This window comes from Artibeus jamaicensis, unplaced genomic scaffold (assembly GCF_021234435.1).
Source record: "Artibeus jamaicensis isolate MK-2021 breed Jamaican fruit bat unplaced genomic scaffold, CSHL_Jam_final scaffold_660, whole genome shotgun sequence".
NCBI lineage: Eukaryota > Metazoa > Chordata > Mammalia > Chiroptera > Phyllostomidae > Artibeus > Artibeus jamaicensis.
Window position 1 is genome coordinate 9,768,845 of NW_026522052.1, and position 23,554 is coordinate 9,792,398.

The following is a 23,554-nucleotide window of genomic DNA, read 5'->3' on the forward strand; positions in this document are numbered from 1 at the left end:
TACTAGTAGTGATAAAAAGTCGTAAAAAGCTACATAAATTATTATTGGCATAGAGAGGGTTGTTAATACTATGATAAACCAAACAATAAATAAGGGTAATAATGTATTCTTCATTTGTGAAGATGACGACAATGACCAAGTGCCACCAGCTGGCTGTCAACCAAGAACAAAGGAAAACCCCACAGCTCAGTACCTGAAGAGTACGTTTCCCAAGATGACATGTACACCCACAAGCTGAGGAACACAGGAAAGAATGTTCGACCTTCCAACTTTTAATGAATGGAAAGCAAATGTCACCCCCCTCAAAGACCAATGGAACACCCAGAGGTCTCCCAGGAAGACCTTCCCGAGTCCAGCACGATGGGCACCACTCACCATGACCTCAGCGTTCCTGAGCACATTCTGATACCCGGCAGGGTGAAGGACGATGCCACTGGGGTTGGTGTAGACCCCATGGATGTGTAACACGCTCAGCTTTCGCTTTTCCTGCGCCCACTCCAGGACCTGCGCAACACAAATACAGCTCAACCAGGAGGCGGGCTGAACAGTGGCTTCAGGGTCCCGACGGGCAAGAGGACTAGGCTTCTGACATAACCCTCCAGTTTCGTGATATATCACGGAGCATGAATGCAAAACCTGATGTGGCTTCAGCTCCCATTTCAGGCAAGACTGCTAGGACTGATGGCAGCGAGTGTGGTGATTTCGCTTGGAAAGTAACAATAAAAAATTAGAATGTATCTGTTATCACCACAGAAACATAGGGGTTCTTTCCTCTGATGACACCATGAGATACAGATGACTGTTTCAGAAACGATCTTCAAGATATCAAGCTTTTTGTGCAGTCCCTTTTTACACTTACTTGACCACATGGCTAACTTTAGCTGGGGCGTCAACCAACACGACATGAGCAGAAGCTTAAAAAATGTTGGTCCGAGTCTTACTTTTCTTCTGCTGATTTGGAACCTAGCCACCATGTGTTGAAGCCTGGGCCAGCCTGCTGGAGCTGCAGGGCCCAGTCGACGGCCTGTGCCGACAGAAACAGAAGCAAGGCCATCTTGCACCACCCAGCCAGCCAGAGTGGCCACCAGATAGATGACTGCGGCCATGGGGGCAACCATACAACCAGCAAAGGAACTGCCTGCTGAGCCCAGCTGCAATCACTAATTCATGTCATCACTGGCAAATAAAACGGTGTGTTAAGACAGGAAGTTTTGGGGTGGTTTCTTGTGTAACAACTTCTGAGCAGAAAAAGCATCACTTCGGTCACCTGAGTTACCTAAAAGGCTACCAATGCAGATCGGTCATTCTGATGACAACAGTGACAACAGCCACCTGGCTTCCACAGTTCCGTTTCCCCAATGACTCAAGACAGTACACATTTACTCTGATAACATACTGGGTAATAATAAGGCATGAATTAGAAAAAACAGTCAAGAGGCACAGGGATTTGAAATCTGAATATTATTAGGCCCCATTCTGACTACAAGGCAATGGCTTTAACGATGAAGACTTCAGAGAGATAAAGTGCTTCTCAGATACGATCAAATTCAAGGAGTTCATCATCACCAAGCCCTTATTATATGAAATGTAAAGGGACTTACCTAATAAAAAGAAGATAAAAAAGATAAACAGTGAAAGGAGAGCAAACTCACAGTTATTAACAACCACACCTAAAACAAAAGCAGACTAAGAGGACAGCTAGATCAGGAGTGAACCATAGAAATGAAGATCACATGGAGGGTTAGCAACAGGGGAGTGGGAAAAGGAGAAGGGGGGAGAAGGTACAGAAAATAACCAGCATAAACAGTAGATAGAAAATAGATGGGGGGAGGGCATGAATAGTATGGGAAATGTAGAATCTAAAGAATTTGAGACACGTGGTCATTAACTAAAGGGGGAAATGGTGGGGGAGGGGTGTGCAAGGTGGAGGGGAATGAAGGGGGGAAATAGAACAACTGTAGTGGCATAATCAATAAAATATATTTAAAAAAAAAAAACAATGAAGACTTCAGCACTGCCCCTAATGTGGACTAAAAAGACAAAGTAAATCGTGAGGCTCCAGGATGGAAATAAGAAGGAAAATGTCACGTCTGACAGATGTCCTTAACTTTGAAAAGGCCTGATGCTTCTAATGCTGGTCAGGCTTCTTTAGAGGTTATTTCAGAAACAGTATAAACACTGTTTTTAGCTGTTAATTTCTGATTTTCATTCAATCACTTAAACATTTTTTAATCTATTAATTTTAGAGAGAGAGGAAGGGAGGGAGAGAGACATCGATGTGAGAAACATCAACTGGCTGCCTCCCCGACGTGCCCCGACCGGGGACTGAACCCACGACCTAGGTATGTGCCCGACAGGAACTGAACTTGCAACCTGGGGGTATTGAGACTATGCTCTGAGTTACCAGGCCAGGGCCCATTCAATCATTAAATCAAAAATATTTACTGAGCACCTACCAAGTGCCAGGCAGTATCTTAGACATGGATGTAAGAAAGGCTGGCATGGAACCTGCCCAGATAGAGTTGCTATTCTAGAAGAGTGAACAACCAGAAAACAAACAAACCAAGATAAACAGTGAGCCCTGGCTGGTGTGGCTCAGTGAACTGAGTGCTGGCCTGCAAACCAAAGGGTCGCTGGCTTCATTCCCAGTCAGGGCACATGCCTGGGTTGTAGGCCAGGTGCCCAATAGGGAACACATATGAGGCAACCACACATTGATGTTTCTCTCCCTCTCTTTCTCATTCCCTTCCCCCATCTCTAAAAGTAAATAAATAAAATCTTAAAATAAGAAAAATGAAACGTATAGGGGATATGAAGTACAGCATAGAGAATACAGTCAATAATACTGTAATGACTATGTATGGTGCCAAGTGGGTACTGGAAATACTAGGAAGATCACTTGTAAAGTACACGACTGTCTAACCACTATGCTGTATACCTGAAACTAATACAAAAGAGTACTGACTGTAAACTTTAACTGAAAAATGAAATTAAAAAAAGAAAGTCACAGTAGGTGCTATGAAGCAAGTGGACAGAACAGATGTGTGTGAACCTTTTCACACAGGCGGGTCAGAGAGGACCACTCAGAGGAGGTGCTGTTTGAGATTTACCAGGTGATGAAGGAGAGGCCATCCAAGCATGGGAATAGCAGGTAGAAAGCATTCCAGCCAGAGAAAAACCAGTCTTCAGGGCACCACTTCTCTAACTGCGATTTCCTTATCAAAACCTGGCTTCAAAGTCTGCAACATTAGGAGTGGCATCACAGCGCCTCCTCTGGCCGAGGCAGTACTGTGCGCCAGTGGAAGCCAGTGGGTGAACGGCTGGTTTAGTCCCACTCTGCTCTGCTGGGTTCTAGGTCGGACACGGGCAGGCTCCAGGAAAAACCAATCGTAGAAGGAAAATTAGAAAAACTACAGAGCAGGACAAATGCGACCTGGTGGAGGTTTATAACCTGTTTTGTTTTCTTTCTTCTTCACTCATTACGCTCTGATATCTTTTTGTGGCAATAAAAATATTTTCCCTTTTATGGCTTCACTTTATTTCATCAATTAAAAACATGTTGGTATAAGCCCTGGCTGGCATAGCTCAGTGCATTGAGCGTGGGCCTGCGAACCACATGATCGCGGTTCGATTCCCAGGGCACATGCCTGGGTTGCAGGCCAGTTATTAGCAGAGGACTCATGAGAGGCAACCACACATTGATGTCTCTCTCCTTCTCTCCTTCCCTTCCTCTCTAAAGATAAATAAATAAAATCTTTAAAAAAAACATGTTGGTATAGCTACAGAACCTTCTGGTACTAGATTTAAATTACAAACTAGTTCTAATAAAGCCTCTTCTCGTTAGTTAACATAGATCAACATCTATAATGCAACAATATGACAGAGAACTTAGGTATAGTTTGGGCTACAATTTAAAAAGTCCTCTGAGGTTCCCACCGAACATTAACTTCAACCTGGCATTCAACTGACCTGAAAGCTAGTCTTCCTGAGTCATAAAGTAGTTTTCATTCATTTCCAGATGGAATTGGCATAAAGAACAAATTCTAAGAGGAAATTCTAAGTCAACTTTATATATGCCTGATAATATCAAGTATTAAAGAGATCTTACAGTTCTAATGACTTCCTGCTTCTTGCTTTAAAATTGAGTGACATTGTCAAAACTTAGAGAACTGAACACTTAAGATCTGTGAATTTTACTGTATGTTGATTTTACCACAAACAAACAAACAAACAAACAAACAAAAAACCTCCAACCAGGAAGAAGCTTCCTTCCTCTCTCTCCATAAATACCAGCACTACACAAGGTACTAACAAGAAAGCAGGTTTTCTCCACTAGCCTGAAGCACAGAGTAATGCTCTACTTTTTACCTTTTTTTCGTCAGTAAGGTCAAGGGATTCCAGCTGTTTCCCCTGATCGGCTGCGTACAGCTCCAGGAGATTGTCAAAATTCGTAGTCAGTACCAGGGCTCCATTTTCCATCAAGTGGAGAACTGACTGAAGCAGCTGTTTTCCAGAGTCTTCAATCTTTGACTCCAAGTTATCAAATACTTCATATAAACAGTCCTTAAAAAACGTGGATCGAACATTACTAGTACGCTGGGGAGGGATTTGAAAGAGAAAAATTAATGTGAGGTGTTTTGGTACATCATTTGCCTTAGTAACAGTAATAGCAATTTTTTGAAACATACTTTGTACCTAAAATAAGGGCTATTATATTGCCTGCCTCACAGGTTATAAGGAAAATAAGAGGACAACACACCAGTGCTTAGCACAATGCCGAGAAGCACTAGCGCCACTCCATCACATGCCAAAAGGCTCCAGCTCTGCAAACAGGCACTTGTGCAGAATGCAGAAAACGGACACGGCCAAGGGAGGTGCCCTACAGCCAGGACTAAGGCAGTGCTAGGGAGGGCGCACAGCACCAACTGCCTCCTGGTTTGCCCTCGGGCAAGAAAACGGTATGTGTTTTTGTAAACTCTCTTTAACTAGGGAGTAACTAATAAGAGACCCCTCTTCTAAATGTGATTTAGCATCTCTGTTCTAATCCCAAATGCTTTGTACAGCTGCCTACGGATTTGGATGCTTCTGTTATGGATGCTATGGGAAAACTGCTTATCTTCTCACTGCCTGTTTTTTCCCTTGCATAAGTTAGCAGTTTGTTTATAGGTTTACTAAGGAAGACTACTCAAGTATTTAATAAAGGCTATCAAACATCTTCGTTTTGCAACTGTTAAAAATACCAACACTAGTCAGTTCTAAACAGATTCCCTATTTCCTAACATATGGTTTATTTAAATAACTCCTTTCTCAGATTCATTTTGAATATATGTAAACATCTCTGTGGACTCATGAGGAAATACAATACCAACCTCAGACAGAGAGATAAAGTGGCTTCTGGGACAAAAGGAATTTGAAGGGAAAGTAACTCTGTAACACACTGTAACCCTGACCTGATCCCTGTCCTATTCCTGCAGTATCATCCCACTGGGTGATGTCAGAGCAAGAGTTAGTTCTTCAAGGCCTCAATGTTTCCCATTCAAACTCCAAGTCACTGCCCTCTGCCTAGACTGCAGCTGGACAGGGTGCCCCCTGCTTCCTGGTTCTCTTTGTGCATCTTTCCTATAGCACAATGCTGAAGATAAAGACCTGTTTCCATGGAACCATGGAAACAGATTCATGAGACACACTTCACTCCGCCAAATGCTTTTCCTCCTTTTTCAAAGTATATTATAAAATCATCAATTATTGATGCCAATCAAATAAATGGTAAATATTTCCACAGTGGAAAAATTAAGAGCACAGGTGAAACAGTGCCTCTCCCTGGTGGGGACACATTCACAGGTCAGTCCCTGGCCCATGTGACACCCACTACCAGACGGGCTCCTCACCGTACCCTGCTATCAGGGGCTCAAAGATTCCCTTCCAGTGCTAAATGTAGTACGGCCCATAATTTACATGTCTAAGGATATATTTTCACTTGTGTCCATTCTCATTACATAAGGGCACAAATAATTCCATCACATGTTGTAGCGGCCCATGGACAACCAACAGAGAACTCTTAACAAGTTTAAAATCAAGTAAATACAATTATTTGAAGGCCTTCCTTGTGTTTTATCACTTCATTTAGGACAATGATTCATGCACACAGTTATATAACACTATATTCAAGCACCAGCTAGTCATTACGTGCACAGATAAAAACACCTGGGTATACAATAAAAAATAAAAGAGAAATCCGATCAGAAACAAACGGTGAAGAATTTAAACCTCGGCTATTGCATTGCACTACATACAAGAGTCAACCACTCCTGAACGCCAGGCACTTTCCTATTTGTTATGAAATATATAGTGTACCTCTTTAAGGTCTATCAAAATTATAATTCATTTACCTTATAATCTTAAAACTTCATTTCTAGGCATATATCCCACAGACGTAACTTGCAAACACATGACATGACACATACAAGGTTATCGCCGCTCTGTCATCTGCAGCAGGACAAGAGTGGAGTGAAGCCCAGTGCACGGGTACGGGAGACCGGCAGGGGAAGACCTCCGGGACGCACTGCTGGGTCAAGCAAAGGAGGTGCAGGGCAGGGCGCCTAGACTGCTACCTGTTGACACCAGGGACGAAGGCAGTGAGACAGGAATAAATGTAGTCCTATTTGCTTCTTTTTGCAACGAGGAACACTAGAAGGCCAGTCAAAAGGCTAGAAAGAGGGGGCCCTACTGGAGGGTGAGCTTGGGGAGAGAGGGGCGGGCAAAGACACAGGAAGGAGTGAGGCGCTGTGATGCGCATACACCTCCTCACACTGTTTTGGCTTCTGCAACGTGTATGAACAGAATGTACAGAATTCTGGAAAAGCACCTACCCCAAAAAGCAAAACTAAGTAAAGAATATAGTTATTGGAAGGACTTTCCTGTGTTTACAACTTACTTTGGACTCCAATTCGTGCACACAGTTACATAACACTACAGTCAAGCACCCGTCTAATTATGCACACAGATAAAAATGCCTGGGTATACAATCAACTAATCACAAGTGTGGAATGTATTTTCTTGCTTCTAAGGAAAGAAATACAAAAGGTTAAAGCCTGGAAATAAATGTCATGAGCCACTTATTTTAGTGAGCTATCTTTCAGTCCTATTTCTCTAAGTTATTACATTTTGCATATCAACACAGAGGAAGAAAACAGATCTTTCTGTCGCTACACTGGATTTCCTCGGACCTAAAAATGAACATTTTTCTGTCTTGAAGCAGGTGACTCTGAACTAAATTTCCCACCAGTGGTCTGTCTGAATCAGGACAAAGGAATGAAAACAAAAGGAAGTTCCATGGTCAAAAGGAAATGCCAAACTCCCACACAACTTTCATGGACATTTTCTCATTCACTGGAAACATCCAAGTGAACCCAATGCTATTCCACTTCCTTCTACCCTGTGACTCTCATCTTTCTGGTCTCAGAGTAAAACAAACAAGCCTGACTCCTTCTCCGAGGCTACTAACCTGTACAGCGCATTTACCTATGTGCCAGTCACTTCATATTCGTTATCTCATTCTTTACCAAACCCCCATTTTATAGGTGCCAGGAGATTCAGAGGTGTTTTGCCCAGGGTCTCCTTAAATGGCATCTTTTTCCCGATTCTGAATGCTCTCTGCACTGAGGTCAAGGTCATTTCCTTACTAGAAGAAACTGGCTCAGTAGATGGGCCTGCTAACCTTCTACATTACTGTTGTTATTTTTTTAAAAATATGGACATTTTCAAACTAAAAAGGACACAAAAGTAAAAAGAGTATTAAAAAAATACATGTACCCATCATCCACTTTGAACAATAACCACACCACAGCCAGTCTTCTGTAACCTAAACTCCCCCACCTCACTCCTTCCCCACTTTACTGCATTTTCTGAAGCAATTGCTGGGCATTATTTCATTCAGATACTTTAGTAGGTTCCCTAAAAGATAATGACTCCCCTTTACAGATAAAACAAAACATAACTGCAATGCCACTATCATACCTTAAGAAAAAAAGCCATACTATTTTAATTACTTTACTGTTGTTCTACAGTTGTCTGCATTTTCCCCCCTCCACCCCAGCCAAACAAACCTCCCTCCCTTGCTTCCACCCTCCCCCTTGGTTTTGTCCATGAGTCCTTTATAGATGTTCCTGAAAACCCTTCTCCCCACAGTCCCCTCCCCCCACCCCTCTGGCTATTGTTAGATTGTTCTTAATTTCAATGTCTCTGGTTGTATTTTGTTTGCTTTTTTCTTTTGTTGATTATGTTTCAGTTAAAGGTGATATCATATGGTATTTGTCCTTCACCGCCTGGCTTATTTCGCTTAGCATAATGCTCTCCTGTTCCATCCGTGCTGTTGCAAAGGGTAGGAGCGCCTTCTTTCTCTCCGCTGAGCAGAATTCCATTGTGTAAATGTACCATAGTTTTTTGATCCACTCATTTACTGATGGGCACTTAGGTTACTTCCAGCACTTGGCTATTATAAACTGTGCTGCTATGAACATTGGGGTGCATAGGTTCTTTGGGATTGGTGTTTCAGGGCTCGTAGGGTATAATCTCAGCAGTGGAATTGCTGGGTCAAAAGGCAGTTCCATTTTTAGTTTTCTGAGGAAGTTCCGTACTGTTTTCCACAGTGGGTGTACCAGTCTGCATTCCCACCAACAGCGCACTAGGGTGCCCTTTTCTCCACATCCTCTCCAACACTTGTTTGTTGATTTGTTTTGTGGACAAAAAGGGGCCACCCCCTACACCTGACCAGCTCAGGGGAGGTCAGCACGGCAGGCCTGCAAACTCAGAGGCTGCAAGTAACCACACAGGATGGTCTGAACATCAAATTCCTAGCTGAGAGTCAACACGGGTAGTCATGCCTGTAGTTGCCAGGACAAAGGTCACTGTTTACCTTAACTAAGCCCGTCCATCCTCTTTTCCCATGGAAGATAACAGACCTCTGGCAGGTCAGAGCAACGCTCCTTTTCCTGACCCCTCAGGGCACAACTTCCTGCAGGAGCAGGAGACCCTAGAACCCCTCACTGTTATCTTGCTCCCCCCTCCCCCATACCATCTCGATGTGCTGTGCTATAAATGTTAATTATTAACTATCCTGTACCCACCAATGTGAAATAAGTATGTTTATATCTGTTTTACTCTTTATCCAAACCCCCAAATTCCCCCTGCTTTGCTTTCTCCCACCTCCCTAACCTTTCACCAGTGGATTTCATGTAACCCCTTATATCTCTTCCCTTGATTCTAATGTGTAAAATAAGCTGCAAACTGCTGTTTTCAGAGCATTTGACAACACCCACTCCCCAGCACGTGCTGTCCGTTTGGCTAGGTAAACGCAAGTGATCGTTGTGTCCTTCATTACTAAAGACTTCCAGTCTGAAAAAAATGCCAGTCTCACTTAAGAAAGTCCTTAACGAAGCGGTACAAAGGAACTGCATTAAATCTCAACTTTCGAGTACCTGTCCTTTTAATATTCCACGTGAGAAAACGGGGAAGATGCACGAAGCACTTTCGGACACTGGAGTATGACGGCTGTCTCCAAGCACACACCTGTGTGGTTGTTTGAGCTGCTGAGTGAACCAGTCACCTTTTTTTTAATCAAACATCATTTTTACTTGAGTGACTGACAAACTACAGTTATTCAGATTTGGGTATTCTCAGGCTTTATTCCCAAAAACAAACAAAGGGAGACCGTCATCTTGAGGCAAACTACTACTGATTGCCACCACTGTTGCCGATGAAGAAATCTGGGCTTTCCAGCACAAATCAGTGTTTTAGAAAATTTTTATCTGCCACAGTGAGCTTGACAGCTTCCAAGTATCTCTGTGATGAGAATGGTGGTGAATTAATGGAGGCGTTTTTCAATTGGGAGCTATGTATAACTCAATGAAGTAGTGTTTTCCAAATGACCAACGCATGAAATTACAAAATCACATACAGGTAAGAGATTCATTCTATGTGCAAGACAGATCAATGAATTTTATTTAACGCAATGGAATAAAGTTCAAATTCAGGTGACCATTAATATGGAGAGGATTGGAGTCAGATGCCATATTGCTATTAATCTTAAAATTTTTTTTTCTATTTTACTGATTATGCTATTCCAGCTGTCTTGATTTCCCCACCTTGGCTTCCCTGCACCCAGCACCCCTACTCTCTCAGGCAATCCCTGCACCCTTGTTCATCATGTCCGTGGGTCACATGTGTAAGTTTTTGGCTACTTTCCATTTCCTATGCTGTACTTGACATCCCTGTGGCTATTCTGTAACTACCCATTTGGACTTCTTAATCCCCTCACTTCTCACTCATTCTCCCACATCCACTCTCCCATCTCATTACCTTAACCTTTGGCATTTTAATTATGATGTGTCTTGGAGTCGGCCTCTTTGCATCTATCTTGTTTTAGACTCTGTGTTTCCTGGACTTGCATGTCTATTTCTGTCAAATTAGAGATGTCTTTCATTATTTTTTCAAGTATATTTACAGTTTCTTGCTCTTTCTCCTCTCCCTCTGGCACCCCTATGATGCGAACGTTGGACCTCGTGAAGTTGCCCCAGAGGTTGTCTATACTGTCCTTATTTTTTTGGATTCTTTTTCTTCTCACTGTTCTGTATGGTTGTTTTTTGCTTCCTTATGTTCCAAATCATTGATTTGACTCTTGGCTTCATCCACTCTACTGTTGTTTCCCTGTAGACTGTTCTTTATTTCAGTTAGTGTATCCTTCATTTCTGACTGGATTTTTTTTATGTTGCTGAGGTCCTAAGTTCCTTGAACATCCTTATAACCAGTGTTTTGAACTCTGCATCTGATGGATTGCTTATCTCCACTTCATTTAGCTCTTTTTCTGGAGTTTTGATCTGTTTTCACTTGAGACACGCTTCTTTGTCTCCTCATTTTGGCAGCCTCCCTGAGTTTGCTTCTATGTATCAGGTAGAGCTGATTAGACTCCGTGTCTTGGTAGCATGGCCTAATGTAGTAAGTGTCCTGTAGTCCAGTGGCACAGCCTCCCTTTATCACTCACCCAAGCTGGGTACTCAAGGTGCACCCTTCATGTGGGCTGAGTACACCCTCCTCTTGTAGTTGAGCCTTGGTTGCTGTTGGCAGATCAATGGGAGAGATCTACCCAGGCCAGTCAGCTGCAAGGACTGGCTATGACCACTGACCGGCAACCTCCACTCTCCCAGGAGGATCAGCTATGCAGGGGCAAGGTGGTGGTGCTCCCACGTGGTCTGTAGCTGTCCACTAAGTGAGCTGGCCCTGGGGTTTCCCAGGTGGTGCAATCCAGGTCAGCCCTCAGTGTTTTGCCCAGGGCCACCCTGCCTGAGCTATAAAGCAACCAGAGAAGGCTGCTACTTGGGCTGGGAGATTTCCAGGTGAAACCAAACTGTGAATCTAGGCTACCAGTTCTAGGCTTCGGGCTCACTGAGGGCAGCTGCTGTTTATTTGAGAGGATTTAGGAAGTTATAAAACATAAGCTAAAACCATTCATATGGAAAAGCAGCTTAGATGGGCCCATTAATTGGGCAGGGCAGAGTCTCTGGGGATCTCCAAGGCAACCCAAAACAGTGTTAGCCAGGTTGATGGAATCTTAGATATGGCACCAGTCTGCTGACTCTATGGGGGAGGGCCCAGAAAAGGGACAATGGCCTCTGCTCACTTTGATACCACACACCTCAGTCTTCCCCTGCATGTCCCTGGTGTCCCTTAAGCCACCAGAGTCGTTGCTGGAGCTCAGAGGGAGTGAGTCTGAGTAGGTGAGTCTGTGTATGAGTTCAAGAGAAACTGCTTTGGGCTCCACCAGTTTCCTTAATCCCCATTGGTTTTTGCAGCCAGAGTTGTGGGGACTTATCTTCCTGGCACTGCAACCCTGGACTGAGGGACCTGGTGTTGGGTTGGGACTCCTTGCTCCCGACATGTTCCTCCTGAATTTTTATTCACCACACGCGGATGTAGGACCAGCGCATTCTGTGTCTTCCCCCTCCTACCAGTCTGGATGGATGTGGTTTCTTTAATTCCGTAGCTGTCAGACTTCCATTCAACTCGATTTCTGCAGGTTCTGAGCAATGGTTGTTCTACATTTCAGCTGTAACTTGGATATGGTTGTGCAAAGAGGTGAGCCATGTCTGCCTATGCCACCATCTTGACTGGCAGCCTCCATACTGTTATCAGTGTTTAGGAAGCCACCACTCACCGAGCTTCTGGTGTAGCATAAACAAAGAATATCTATACTTCTTTCTTTTCCAACTCTGTGTCTGCAGGACCTGGGTTTTTTTCATATATTAAACCAAAGGAACACAAACATAACAGATTATATAAAGCAGATATTAGAATCCAGCTGTTTTCTATTAAACCAGGCACTAAAGAGATTTGCAAAAATGTAACAATACTACTCTTCTCACAATTTGTTGTTTTAAAAACCAGAATTACTTTTATAAACATTCATGTTAACATATAGGTTTACTATTTTTTTTAAGGAAGTATTATTTAAATATTTTCTGTTTTAATTTTTTATCTTGAAGTCTAGACTTCCCCCCAAATTTAACAATTGCTGCTCTATTAAAACTGACACTATTCTACAACTATACTTTAAGGTCAATAATAAATTATCATACACAGATAATTAGTGATCCCAGTCTGCTGTATTTGACTGGTATATATTTAGTGACACTGACTTTAAATCTTCTCACTGCTTTCACTTGTAACTACCCCAAACTGGCAAAGTCATGTTTTCTATCCTCAGGAGACCACTGAATGGACTACTGGTAACTACAGCCAAGATAACAGGTTGGCAAAGCACCACTGCAGGGCCCTGGTCTCAAACTGGACTTCTTCACCCACCTAGTTTTCTGGGACTGGGACTACTCTTTTCCCACACCAGCTCGCTCTTTCTTTTCTTTCCAGAAAAATAACATTTTTATTAATAAACTGGTTGCCACACATCTTGAATACTTCAATCTCTTACATTGTTTGTATATACACTCTTGAATTATACCTTTTACACGACAATAATTTCGTGTATGTTTGGACATTAAAAAATATGTTTTCTTTGTTCTCTGCTCTTAAGTGTTCTTTATCAGACACTAATATAGCTACTCTCACTTCCCACTGATTACTATTTGGATCATATACCTTTTTCATCCTTTGAACAGCTTTACTGAGATATAATTCACATGGCATACAAATCACCTATTTAATGTGTACGGTTCGATTATATGTAGATTCACCGATTTGTGTAACCATCACGACAGTTGATTTTACAACATTGTCACGATCTCAAAAAAACCCCCGTCTTTATCGTCTTTCTGCCCTCCATCCCTGCTCAGCCCTTGGCAACTACTTTCTGTTGGGTTTCTCTAACAGATTTCCCTTTTCTGGGCGTTTTCTATGAATGGAACCACCTACCAGGTTGTCTTTTATGACTGGCTTCCACTTAGCATAATGTTTGAAAAGTTCATTCATGTTGTAGCATCTGTTAGTACCTAATTCCTTTTTATTGTCAAGTAGTACTCTACTGTATGAATATGCCACGTTTTGTTTATCCATTTGACAGGAGATGGGCATATGGATTATTTCTACCTTTTGGATACTATGAGTAATAATGTCATGAACACTCTCTTATCAGTTTATGCATGAACAAATGTTTTCATTTCTCCTGGGTATGCACCTAGAAGTGGAACTGCTGGGTCCTATGGTCAGTCGGTATTTAATCGCATGAAGAACTGCCATGCTGTTTTCCACAGTCTGCCCTCCACACTCCCAGCAGTGTGTGCAGGGTCCCATCTGTCCACATCTTTGCGTAGACTCACTGACTTTTCCGCATCCTCATGGTATCTCATGTGGTTTTGGTGTGCATTTTTCTAATGACTAATGATGTCAAGCACCTTTTCCTGTGCTCACTGACCATGTATATATCTTCCGTGGAGAAATGTCTATGCAAATCCTTTGACATTTTCAAATGGATTATTAGCCTTTTTACTGTTAAGCTGTAACAGTTCTTACATATTCTGGACACTACGCCTTTATGAGATTTATAAGTTGGTAATATTTTCTCTCATCCTAGGGCTATATTTTCATTTTCTTGTTAGTATTCTTGGAGCCTAGCAGTTTTTAACTTTGGTGAAGGGCAATTTATCTATTTTCCCTTTGTTGCATGCATATGCTTTTGATGTCATGTTTAAAAAACCACTGCCAAATCCAAGGTCATAAAATTTAAACCTATGTCTTCTTCTAAGAGTGTTATAGTTTTATCTATTATATTTAAGTCTTTAACCCATTTTGAATTAATTTCTGTACATGGTATAAGATGAAGATCCCATGACCTCTTTACAGCCTGTTAATTCTTTACATTGTTCTAAGTTAGTAACAATTTATCCCAATTAAGGACAAGGAAATGAAAAGAAGAAGTGAAAAAAGGCCCTAGGTTTCTAAAATGAGTCACAAACCAGAAAGAAATTATTTTTAAATTCATGACTTTTAGGCTACTTCTTAATGACACTTCTTTCCTAAAACGTTATGGCTGGGTGTGGGGAAGGGCAAATACTGATCATTGACTCTTCAAGGAGTGAGAATTTTATATTTTTTTATTAAAAAATATATATTAAAAATATTTTTTAAGGTCCACTTACTTATGCTTTGGCTATTCTAGTATTTTCAAATATTTAAGTAAATCCTTATTTTAAAGACATTTACATGACAACATGAGACAAGGAGGCTCTTTAGCCTTAGGAAATTGGTACCCAATTCAGTTTGATACAGCAAGACAAAATTCCTTATAAATATTTTGAGTGGATGCTCTTAAAAGAATGTTAAAAACTTGTGTTGCTTCATCCATAAAATAAGAATTATCTCTACCCTTCCTGGGTTCCCTAAAAGGCTTTCGTGCCAGTGAACACAACCTTTATAGTAGTGAGTGCAGAAAAAGTACATTCAAAATACAGCAACAATGGAATAGTCGTCTCAGTTTTACACATAAAGGCCTCAACATCATCATCATCATCACACAAACATACCACACTCTAAAATGGGGCCAAACATAACGCCATGAATATGATCCAGCGACATGCATTTTGCAGAAAAGGCGAATACATGCAAATCTGCAGGCTGGAAATGAACATCCTGATCACAGCACGCGCCAGGTGGTTTTAGGAAATTTCAAATGACAGGGTACTCACAGGAGATAGCTTCTGAATAAGGTCGTGGGCAACATGAACAAGATTCTTGTCTTCGTGGAGACATTTCTGAAATTTTTTGCTCTCCTCATCTTCTAGAAGATCAAAATCAATGGCAGCATCCAGTAAGGCCTGAATTAAGCCCTTCCAGGACTTCAGGGCTGGAACCTGAGGTGCCACCGCGGCACTTATGCCTGTCCCAATCACCAGCACGAGCTCCTGAGGCTTCTTACTTTTTAAGCTTGGAAGCAGCTTCCTAAAAAAGTTAACAAAAGAGAGGATGGGGAACATCCAACAGATGTGGGGCACACAGAGAGACGGTCTAAAACCACAGCTTTCGGGTGTAACTTTCGTAGTTGCAAAGACGGCCAGTGCTGGTTTCTGACACCTCTCCACAACAGCTGATGCACAAAGACCAGCATGTGGGGCCGGTGCTTGCTGAGAAACAGTATAAACCTATCTCAGGAAACCTACAGTGCAATCTTAAATCAATGTTCTTCACAGAAAGGAGATCTAAGGAAATCTAAGAAAACCCACTCATATCAGGAAAAGTTCTAATTATATTACAACTCAGTTGAGTTGTAATATAACCAGTATTAAATTTTAAACCAGTATTACATTTTAAACCAGTATTACATTTCAAAGAACATGTTTGATGCAGATTCCTGAGAGAACAGAACTCCACACAAATCAAACTGCAGGTGTTGAGAAACAAAACAGGAGACAAAAGGCAGACGATAAACAATTCAAGCCCGAATTTTGTGGATATTATTAAGATAAAACTGAGCATGACTAAAATTGGGCAGGAGATAGTAGTCAAACAAAGGAACAAGTTTGCCCTCTGTTTGTTCTAGGTGTCCTCAGGCCACGGACAAGGAAAAAGTGGCCAAAAGAATTCTAAAAACACAGGAGGAGCCTCCAGAACCCAAATAAACAAAGAAAACACCATTAGATGGCTATGACATGAAGTGAAAACCATCCCTTTCTCACCAGGGTAAACTTGGACGAAGCCCTGCCCGGAGGGTTCCAGGCGAGACGGGGCGGGCACAGGTTTCTGGGTTTTGTCCTCCAGCCCCCTCGCTCTGCAGGCTGTAATGAAATCTGTTCGAAATGTATTGGTTTACTTTCATTTTTGCTGAGGCATTTTTCCCCCCAGGAAAATTGTCTTTCTCGACATTTTGTACAAGTAATAAAATAGAGAGGAACAGGATCAGCGTTTTGGAACAACGCTTTAAGCGGTGGGAGAACAGTACCTTCCCTACCCCTAACTCCTGCATTCAGTCATTCAGCAAACACGAAAAGTGTGTAAGGCACCAGACACTGCGGTGGCACTAATGATGCATTTGTGAACAAAACAGAGCCTCCAATCTCACAAGTTTAGTCTATTGGGAAAGACAATACTAGATATTAGAAGCAAATGATGAAAAATTATTTTCAAGGGAATCAAGACAGTGAAGCACACACAAATACACACTCGGGAAATTTCTAGAAGGATTCATGAGAACTGTAAGCAGTAGTCACTCTGGGGACTGGGGAGAAAAAAGTCTACCTTTCACTTGATTGTGCTGTGCTGTCTGAATTTTTACCACATACACCACAGATTTGAGGTGTAGGTTTTCCTAGTTTAGCACTCTCAGTTGAAAAGATTGAACAGTTGTGTTTTATTTCTGGTTCTTACTAAAACCGCTAAATAGTAGTAAATAATTTTTTTCGGAGACATCAATTCATAAAGAGTAGAACAGGCAACACTGACTGCAGACCACAGAGATCAACAATTTCAGAAGCTATGAGGTCAGAGCGGGTGCCCTCTACAGAACCCCTGGACTGCCCAGGTGTATCTGCAGGTGGAGGGGCTGGCAGGGCCCACAGAAGTGAACTTGTGGCAAGGCCATACCAAGCAGGTAGAATTCTGAGCCTGGAGGCTGGCCTTCCAGAAAGGTTGAGTCAGAGGATTCTCAATGAGACAACACCATACGGGTAAAGGTCTGTGTATGAAATAGGAGACTCTCCCCTGGCTCCTCCTCCCAGAAGAAACACTGGCAGTGGACCTCATACCTGTACCCCATCCCCCATTTGGTCTGAAGTGGGAGGATTCCTTTCCCTTTCCCTTCTGGGAGAAATGGCCAGCCCGAGAGAAGAGGCCCCCAGCTGCTGCCAGGTGGGGCCTGCCTGTACTTGATATGCACAGTGCAGCCCATCCGCAACCAATCCCCTTAGGCATGCACGCAATCTGGCTTTTTAAATACAAGCCGACTATAAGGGTCACCTTACATTTGGGCAAAGCCCCCAACATGAGCATTTCACCAAAATAAAACTAAGAGACTGGAACTTGGAGGAAACAAAAAACAATAAAGGAAAGAGAAGAAAAACTTAAGAAAACAATGACATCTTCACAGACACTAAAAAAAACCCAGTATCTATGAAACATGAACAGAATGCTACAAAAAGGGATGGGCAAGTACCAGGTATCTAGACAACTTTATTCTCCACAACCTGAAAATTTCACAACGATGTATCGGGAAAGTTTGAGGTTACTGGGAATAAAATAATCATTCTTATAAACTTCTAATAAAAAAGTAAGAGGCCATATAACACGAATGACTAGGAATCAGAATAGAGCAGCTATTCTGATTTTGGCAGAAACATTTAGGTGTTAGCAGAGAATGAGCAGTAACTTCATAACTCTAAGGAAAACAACTTCCTGCCTAACATTCTATACTCTGCCAAATCATCAAACAAATCTAAGTGTGTAGTAAAGACATTTTCAAACATCTCTGAATACTCGTCTCCTGTGCATCCTTGCTGAGGAAGCTAAATGAAGTACACACGCACAGACATGAAAGCCAGGAAACGGACCCGGCGCAGGAGCGATGAGTAAGGAATTCTCGGGGTGGTGGGAAAGGAAACGGCAGTCGCCAATGGGGCAGTGCGAGAACAGCTGTTCGGAGCGGAGCCCAGTGCAGGGGAGGAATCCACAGACGAGTATGACTAGTACATTACTGGGGTGTCAGTGTGTCTAGGACTCTAGTCACAGAGTTTGAAGATAAATTGACAGGAACACAGGAAACAAAGTGAACCAAAAAATAAATTCAAAAAAGAGAGATAATCTTTAATAACTTGGAGACATAAATGGGCAAGAATTGTACTCCTAACACATTATAGGTCCATCTATTTATACAACCATATAATGTAAATAGTAAAAACTAATTTAACCAGAAAATGTGATATGAAACATACTGGGGGGTAGTGGGGAGTGTGTATGGTGTGTGTGTGTGTGTGTGTGTGAGACAATGTGGGAGAAGATCTACGAAAGCAAGCCTAATTCTCATCTTCCATAACTGGAAATAGATATGAATAAAATGGATGTAACTATCAGAGAAATGTATAAAAAGGTTGAAAGTGACAGTCTCCGAAGGGAATGAGGGAAGCATTACGAGCCTTAAAATACTGACTTCTATAATTATGTACATTTAAGATCTCGACAAAAAATTAAATTTTTTTTATCCAAATAGATCCAAAACAGAACTTTAGTTTTACACAAAGGTCACTACTAAGTAGTGAAAACTACCGTGATGTAGAGCCAGTCTGTTCTTTTCCGTGCACCGCCATTACTGGGAGCGTGCTTCACTCCTTGGATTCTCCTCCCCGTTTACCTGGGCTTTTTGGTTGGGGGGTGCGCCATCACTGAAGGATCCAAAAATGTTGTCTGTATCAGAGGCCTGGCTCCCTGTAGAAGCCATCAAGTTTCTAAAATATATTAAACACCATGGACCACAATTAGATGTACCATTCAAAACAGCATACACATTAAACAGTTTTAATAAGCCATATACCCTAAAGGTGCTCTAAAGTTAAACCCTCCTTAACAGAAATTCATTGATTCACGAGCAACCCAAACTTAACAGAATTAAATTCATCTGAAAGAAAGTAACCTTGAAATGATGACTTGGTGCTCCATACTGCCATTCTGCTTCTGTTCCCGAGAGCTCCCCCCACCCCTGAAAAACCCGAAGACCAGTGTCAGCTCATGTCAATTACTGGTCATCATTTTTGTGGAGTGTAAGAAATATTTTTTATTTTCCCATGAAACAGGCCTGGGGAAGACTCAGAACAAAACCACAGATAAGTATGCTAATAGCTCCCAATTATCCATTTCCTAACGGCTTAAAAAAAAAAATCACTGGGTCAAGAACACATCAATTAATTCTCATTTGCTGATTATTAGACAGTCCTTGTTGCTGGACAATTGTGTCCTTATAGGTAGTGAGACGTGTTTCTCTAGCGGAACACACTGTGATAAACTGCCCTGGCCAGTGTGTCTCAGTTGATTGGAACATCATCCCTTGCAGTGAAAGGCGGCCAGATAGATTTCTGGTCAGGGCACACGCCTGGGGGTTGAGTTCAATCCCTGGTTGCACATGTGAGAGGGTAGCCGACTGCTATTTCTCACATCCACATTTCTCTCTCTCTCCCCCCACCCTCCCTCCCCTTCCTCTCTCTCAAAGCAGTGAAAGAATGTCCCCAGGGGAGGATTAAAAAAATTTAAACATACTGTGCTAACTGGGAAAGGTATAATCAAGCAAAAATATATGACAAATGGCCAATTATGTCTAGGTGATGAGATAACAAGCCAAAGTACAAGAGTTATCATGGATTACAATGAGAACTATAAAGAGAAGTTTTAATTGCTCAAAATTTAGTAAACCTGCTACATCTAAGGACCATTAATTCCAAAATGGTACTATGCGTGTACACACAAACACAGAAAGGAAGCCAGTATGTCCTACCAGAGCTTTGGGTGTTTCTATTATCCTTCATTGCCAATATTCAGAAAGAACAAAATTACCGGTAATTATTTTAAGTGACCTGTTTCATCAGAATGCTTTTTTCTATATTAAGACATTTTTAAAAGTTTGCTGATTCATTTTTTTCTGATAAACAGAAGGCTTAGTTCCTCATCCCATATTCCATCACATAGTGGCATTCTTCTCAGAGATCTTGAATCATGAGAAAAAAGGAATCACAAAGTCACAGTCGTGAATTAGGAAGCAGACTGTCCTTCTAGCCAAATCTTTGATTCTGTTGGTGAGAAAGCTGAGGTTCAGACTACTTAACACAGCAAATCTTGCCTTATTAATCACCTGAGATGCTTGTTAAAAGTGCATATTCTTAATAATGGTCTTCTAATTTTAAAGACTGTTTTCTCAGGCTGTAATCCCAAATTACTGAAGCACAATCTCCAGAATCTTCATGGGAGTCTTATGATGAGACAGGTAGGGGACACCTAAAAGAAATCAGTTCTCTACAATCCAACTCTTTTGCTACGCGCAGGGTGCACAACTAGGCACCCTGTTCTTAGGTCAACACCCCTCCCTCCAAGTGGGAGAGCCGCTTCCCAGTTTGCTAATGCCAATGGTCAGGAGTTAATCATCATTAAAATATCTCTGTGAAGTTTTAATTTATGTGAGGTTATTTCCTACTCTGAAGTCTTTGCTCTAGACTAGAGAAGTAGTGATAGCAGAGTGGTTACTTCTACCACATACAAGACAACCCATCAGTTTGGGGAGATTTCTTACAAGTACACAATGAAAACTGTGCTGATGCTTTCTCCTTAAGTATCATTCTGTAAACCAATTGTCTGAGCAAATTGAATCCATGTTCAAAATACCATGTATCGAGAAAGATGAAAACAAAGTACAGAGGGGAGGAATTTAATGTTTTGAAGACAGACATCTTTAGGACTAAATGCTCAATCCAGCTCCTACACCAGTTTTATTTACAAACTGTTATATAGTACTTACAATGTACCATGCACGGTTTACAAATATTATCTCATATAATCTCCATAACCTTATGAAGTACTATTATTAACCTATTATTTTTAATCCTCACCAGAGAATGTTTATTGATTTTAGAGAGACAGAGGTAGGGAGAGAGAGAGAGAGAGACTGACAGAAACGCTGATTTGAGGAAACATCAACAGGTTGCTCCCTGTAACCCACTGACCAGGGACTGGACCCACAACCCAGGTATGTGCCCTGACCGATAATCAAACCCACAACCTTCCGGTGTATGGGATGACGCTCCAACCAACTGAGCTACCTGGCCAGGGCTATCCTATTTCAGAGATGGGGCACAGAAAGGCTGGGTATCAATTCAAACCAAGGTGGTCTGCTTCCTAAGTCCATGCTTTTTTTTTTTTTTTTAAGATTTTATTTATTTATCTGTAGAGGGGAAGGGAAGGAGAGAGGGAGAGAAACATCAATGTACGGTTGCCTTCGTGCATCCCCTGCTGGGAACTGGCCTGCAGGGAACTGGCCTGCAACCCAGTATGTGCCCTGACTGGGATTCGAACTGCGACTGTCTGGTTCGCAGGCCCGAGCTCAATCCACTGAGCTGCACCAGCCAGGGCCACGCCTGTTTTTTTAAAGTCCAATTTTATCTATCTATCTATCTATCTATCTATCTATCTATCTATCTATCTATCTATCTATCTATCTATCTATCTACAGTGAGAGGGGACGGAAAAAGAGAAGGAGAGAAACACTAACGTGAGAGAGAAACACTGACGGGCTTCCTCTCACGCATGACCCCACAAACCAGGCACGTGCCCTGACTGGGAATCGCTCTGCCCCACAACGCCCAAGCACCCGAGCCAGACCAGTCGGGCCAAATCTGTGCTCTCAACCACACTATTATCGCCTAAAAGCATTCTTCAAGTATTAGCATCTCAGCTTTTTCCTTTTAATTTGCAGTCCGAGACGATCAGAAAAGGAAGTTCCCACACGCCAGAAAGCAGACTTATTTGAAATAACTCTGTGTAGTGCTCAATGCCTGTTCCGCGACCAGGTAAGGCTGCTGATGCTCTCGGAGAGGTCACCTGTGTTCCGAAGCTGGGACAACTTTTTTCTGGTGACAAGCACTATTTGCTTCTACCTCCCACCACCAGTAATCTACTCAAACCCTGGATCTCCCTTCCATTTTCCCCTGGAAAATATGCAGAGCCCTTTTTGTTGCATTCTATTTCTGACGGATGGTCAATTATTGGTTTCAACACCTGAATACCAAGCTTTCTGATTTTTTTTTTCTTTATGGAGTCAACTGTTCTGAAGGTCCACTCCATCTGCATAACTTAAAAACATTCGATATGGCTAACGGCTCCTGACAAGTCGTTATTATAATGTTTGGGGTCCTCTTACTTAGGAACTGAATGAGAAATAATCCAATATGCCCACATTATAACTGACCATATAGTCATTCTGTTTACTAACAGGATATCACCATGTCTTTGGTCTAAATAAAGGATGTCTCATACGATACAATCTCACATATACAGCCCAGTGGCATCTAAGCATAAACCACATCATATTCCTTGCAGAATACTGCTTCAGAAAAAAAATTTTGTTTTAGCATTTTACCCTAAACAATATGCAATTACTTCTAAAGAGCTTCCAAGCTAATTGTGAATTCCTAACCTTCATCGACTACTTCACATTAATTTCTTTATGTAATCACTATTTGAGTTTTCGTTTTAGTGGGTTATGCAATGTATAGCAGAGGTGGAAAAAGCTTTTCTGCCACAAGAAAACAAGGATAATTATCTAGGGCAATGTCTTCATTACTCCAATTACTGCTAAGTACTGAGAAATCCTCCAAGGCCAACAGAGTTCAGCAAAAAAACAGTCAGATACTTGGTACATGCTGAGAAAGTAACAGCAACCGCGGTAACAAGTTTTAAAGACCTAAGGCTTTGTAGAAGACAGGACACTTCCTTTGAAACCTGCCAGTTTGGCAGGAACTGGAATGTTTGTATTGGGTGGGTAGAAAGGGGGAAACCAAGGCAAGTGTTCTAGGGAAAGCCCATTAAGAAACACGAAAAAAGGACAAGAGAAAAGGGACTAGTAAATGAGTGAAACACCATTTGCACAAATGGGACGACTTGTGGATTGGACGCATCACGGAAGGCCAGCAGCCCTGGCTGTTGTGCTACCTCTGTGCCAGCCAGGAAGTGAAACCTGATGGTGATGGCTCTTCCATCTCACAGGCAGAGTGAGGCCGCGTGGCCTGCGTTCCCTGGCAGATCTCTCCCTCTCGTACCCCTCCCTCTGCTGCCAATGTGCAGTCTTCAGCTCAAACAAATGACTGACGGGCCACAAGGCGCTCAGAATAATTCACGTTGGTCTAGGGGTAGGTGAAAGAAATCGACAGGAAAAAAAGTTCTAATGATGGCATTTTTGCCTGGAAGTTAGAGGCAACAAGGACTAGCTTAAGGAGGTGGTGCGTTTCTTGCTCTAAAAAGCCCCCCCCCATGTCCATAAAAAAACCCCAACAACCAAAAACAGTGCCAAGAATGAAGAAGACTGGCTTAT

The 23,554-nt window shown here is 42.0% G+C and overlaps 1 protein-coding gene across 1 annotated transcript in view; it reads right to left on the reverse strand.

Annotated features, from left to right (window-relative positions):
- FAM118B (family with sequence similarity 118 member B) overlaps nucleotides 1-23,554 on the reverse strand; it is a 47,949-nt gene that overhangs the window by 6,327 nt on the left and 18,068 nt on the right. Inside the window, 5 exon segments of the mRNA XM_037134147.2 lie at nucleotides 376-504; nucleotides 4,369-4,596; nucleotides 15,189-15,441; nucleotides 18,839-18,861; nucleotides 18,863-18,932. Coding sequence (XP_036990042.2) covers nucleotides 376-504; nucleotides 4,369-4,596; nucleotides 15,189-15,441; nucleotides 18,839-18,861; nucleotides 18,863-18,925 — 696 coding nt within the window. The 5' untranslated portion in view covers nucleotides 18,926-18,932.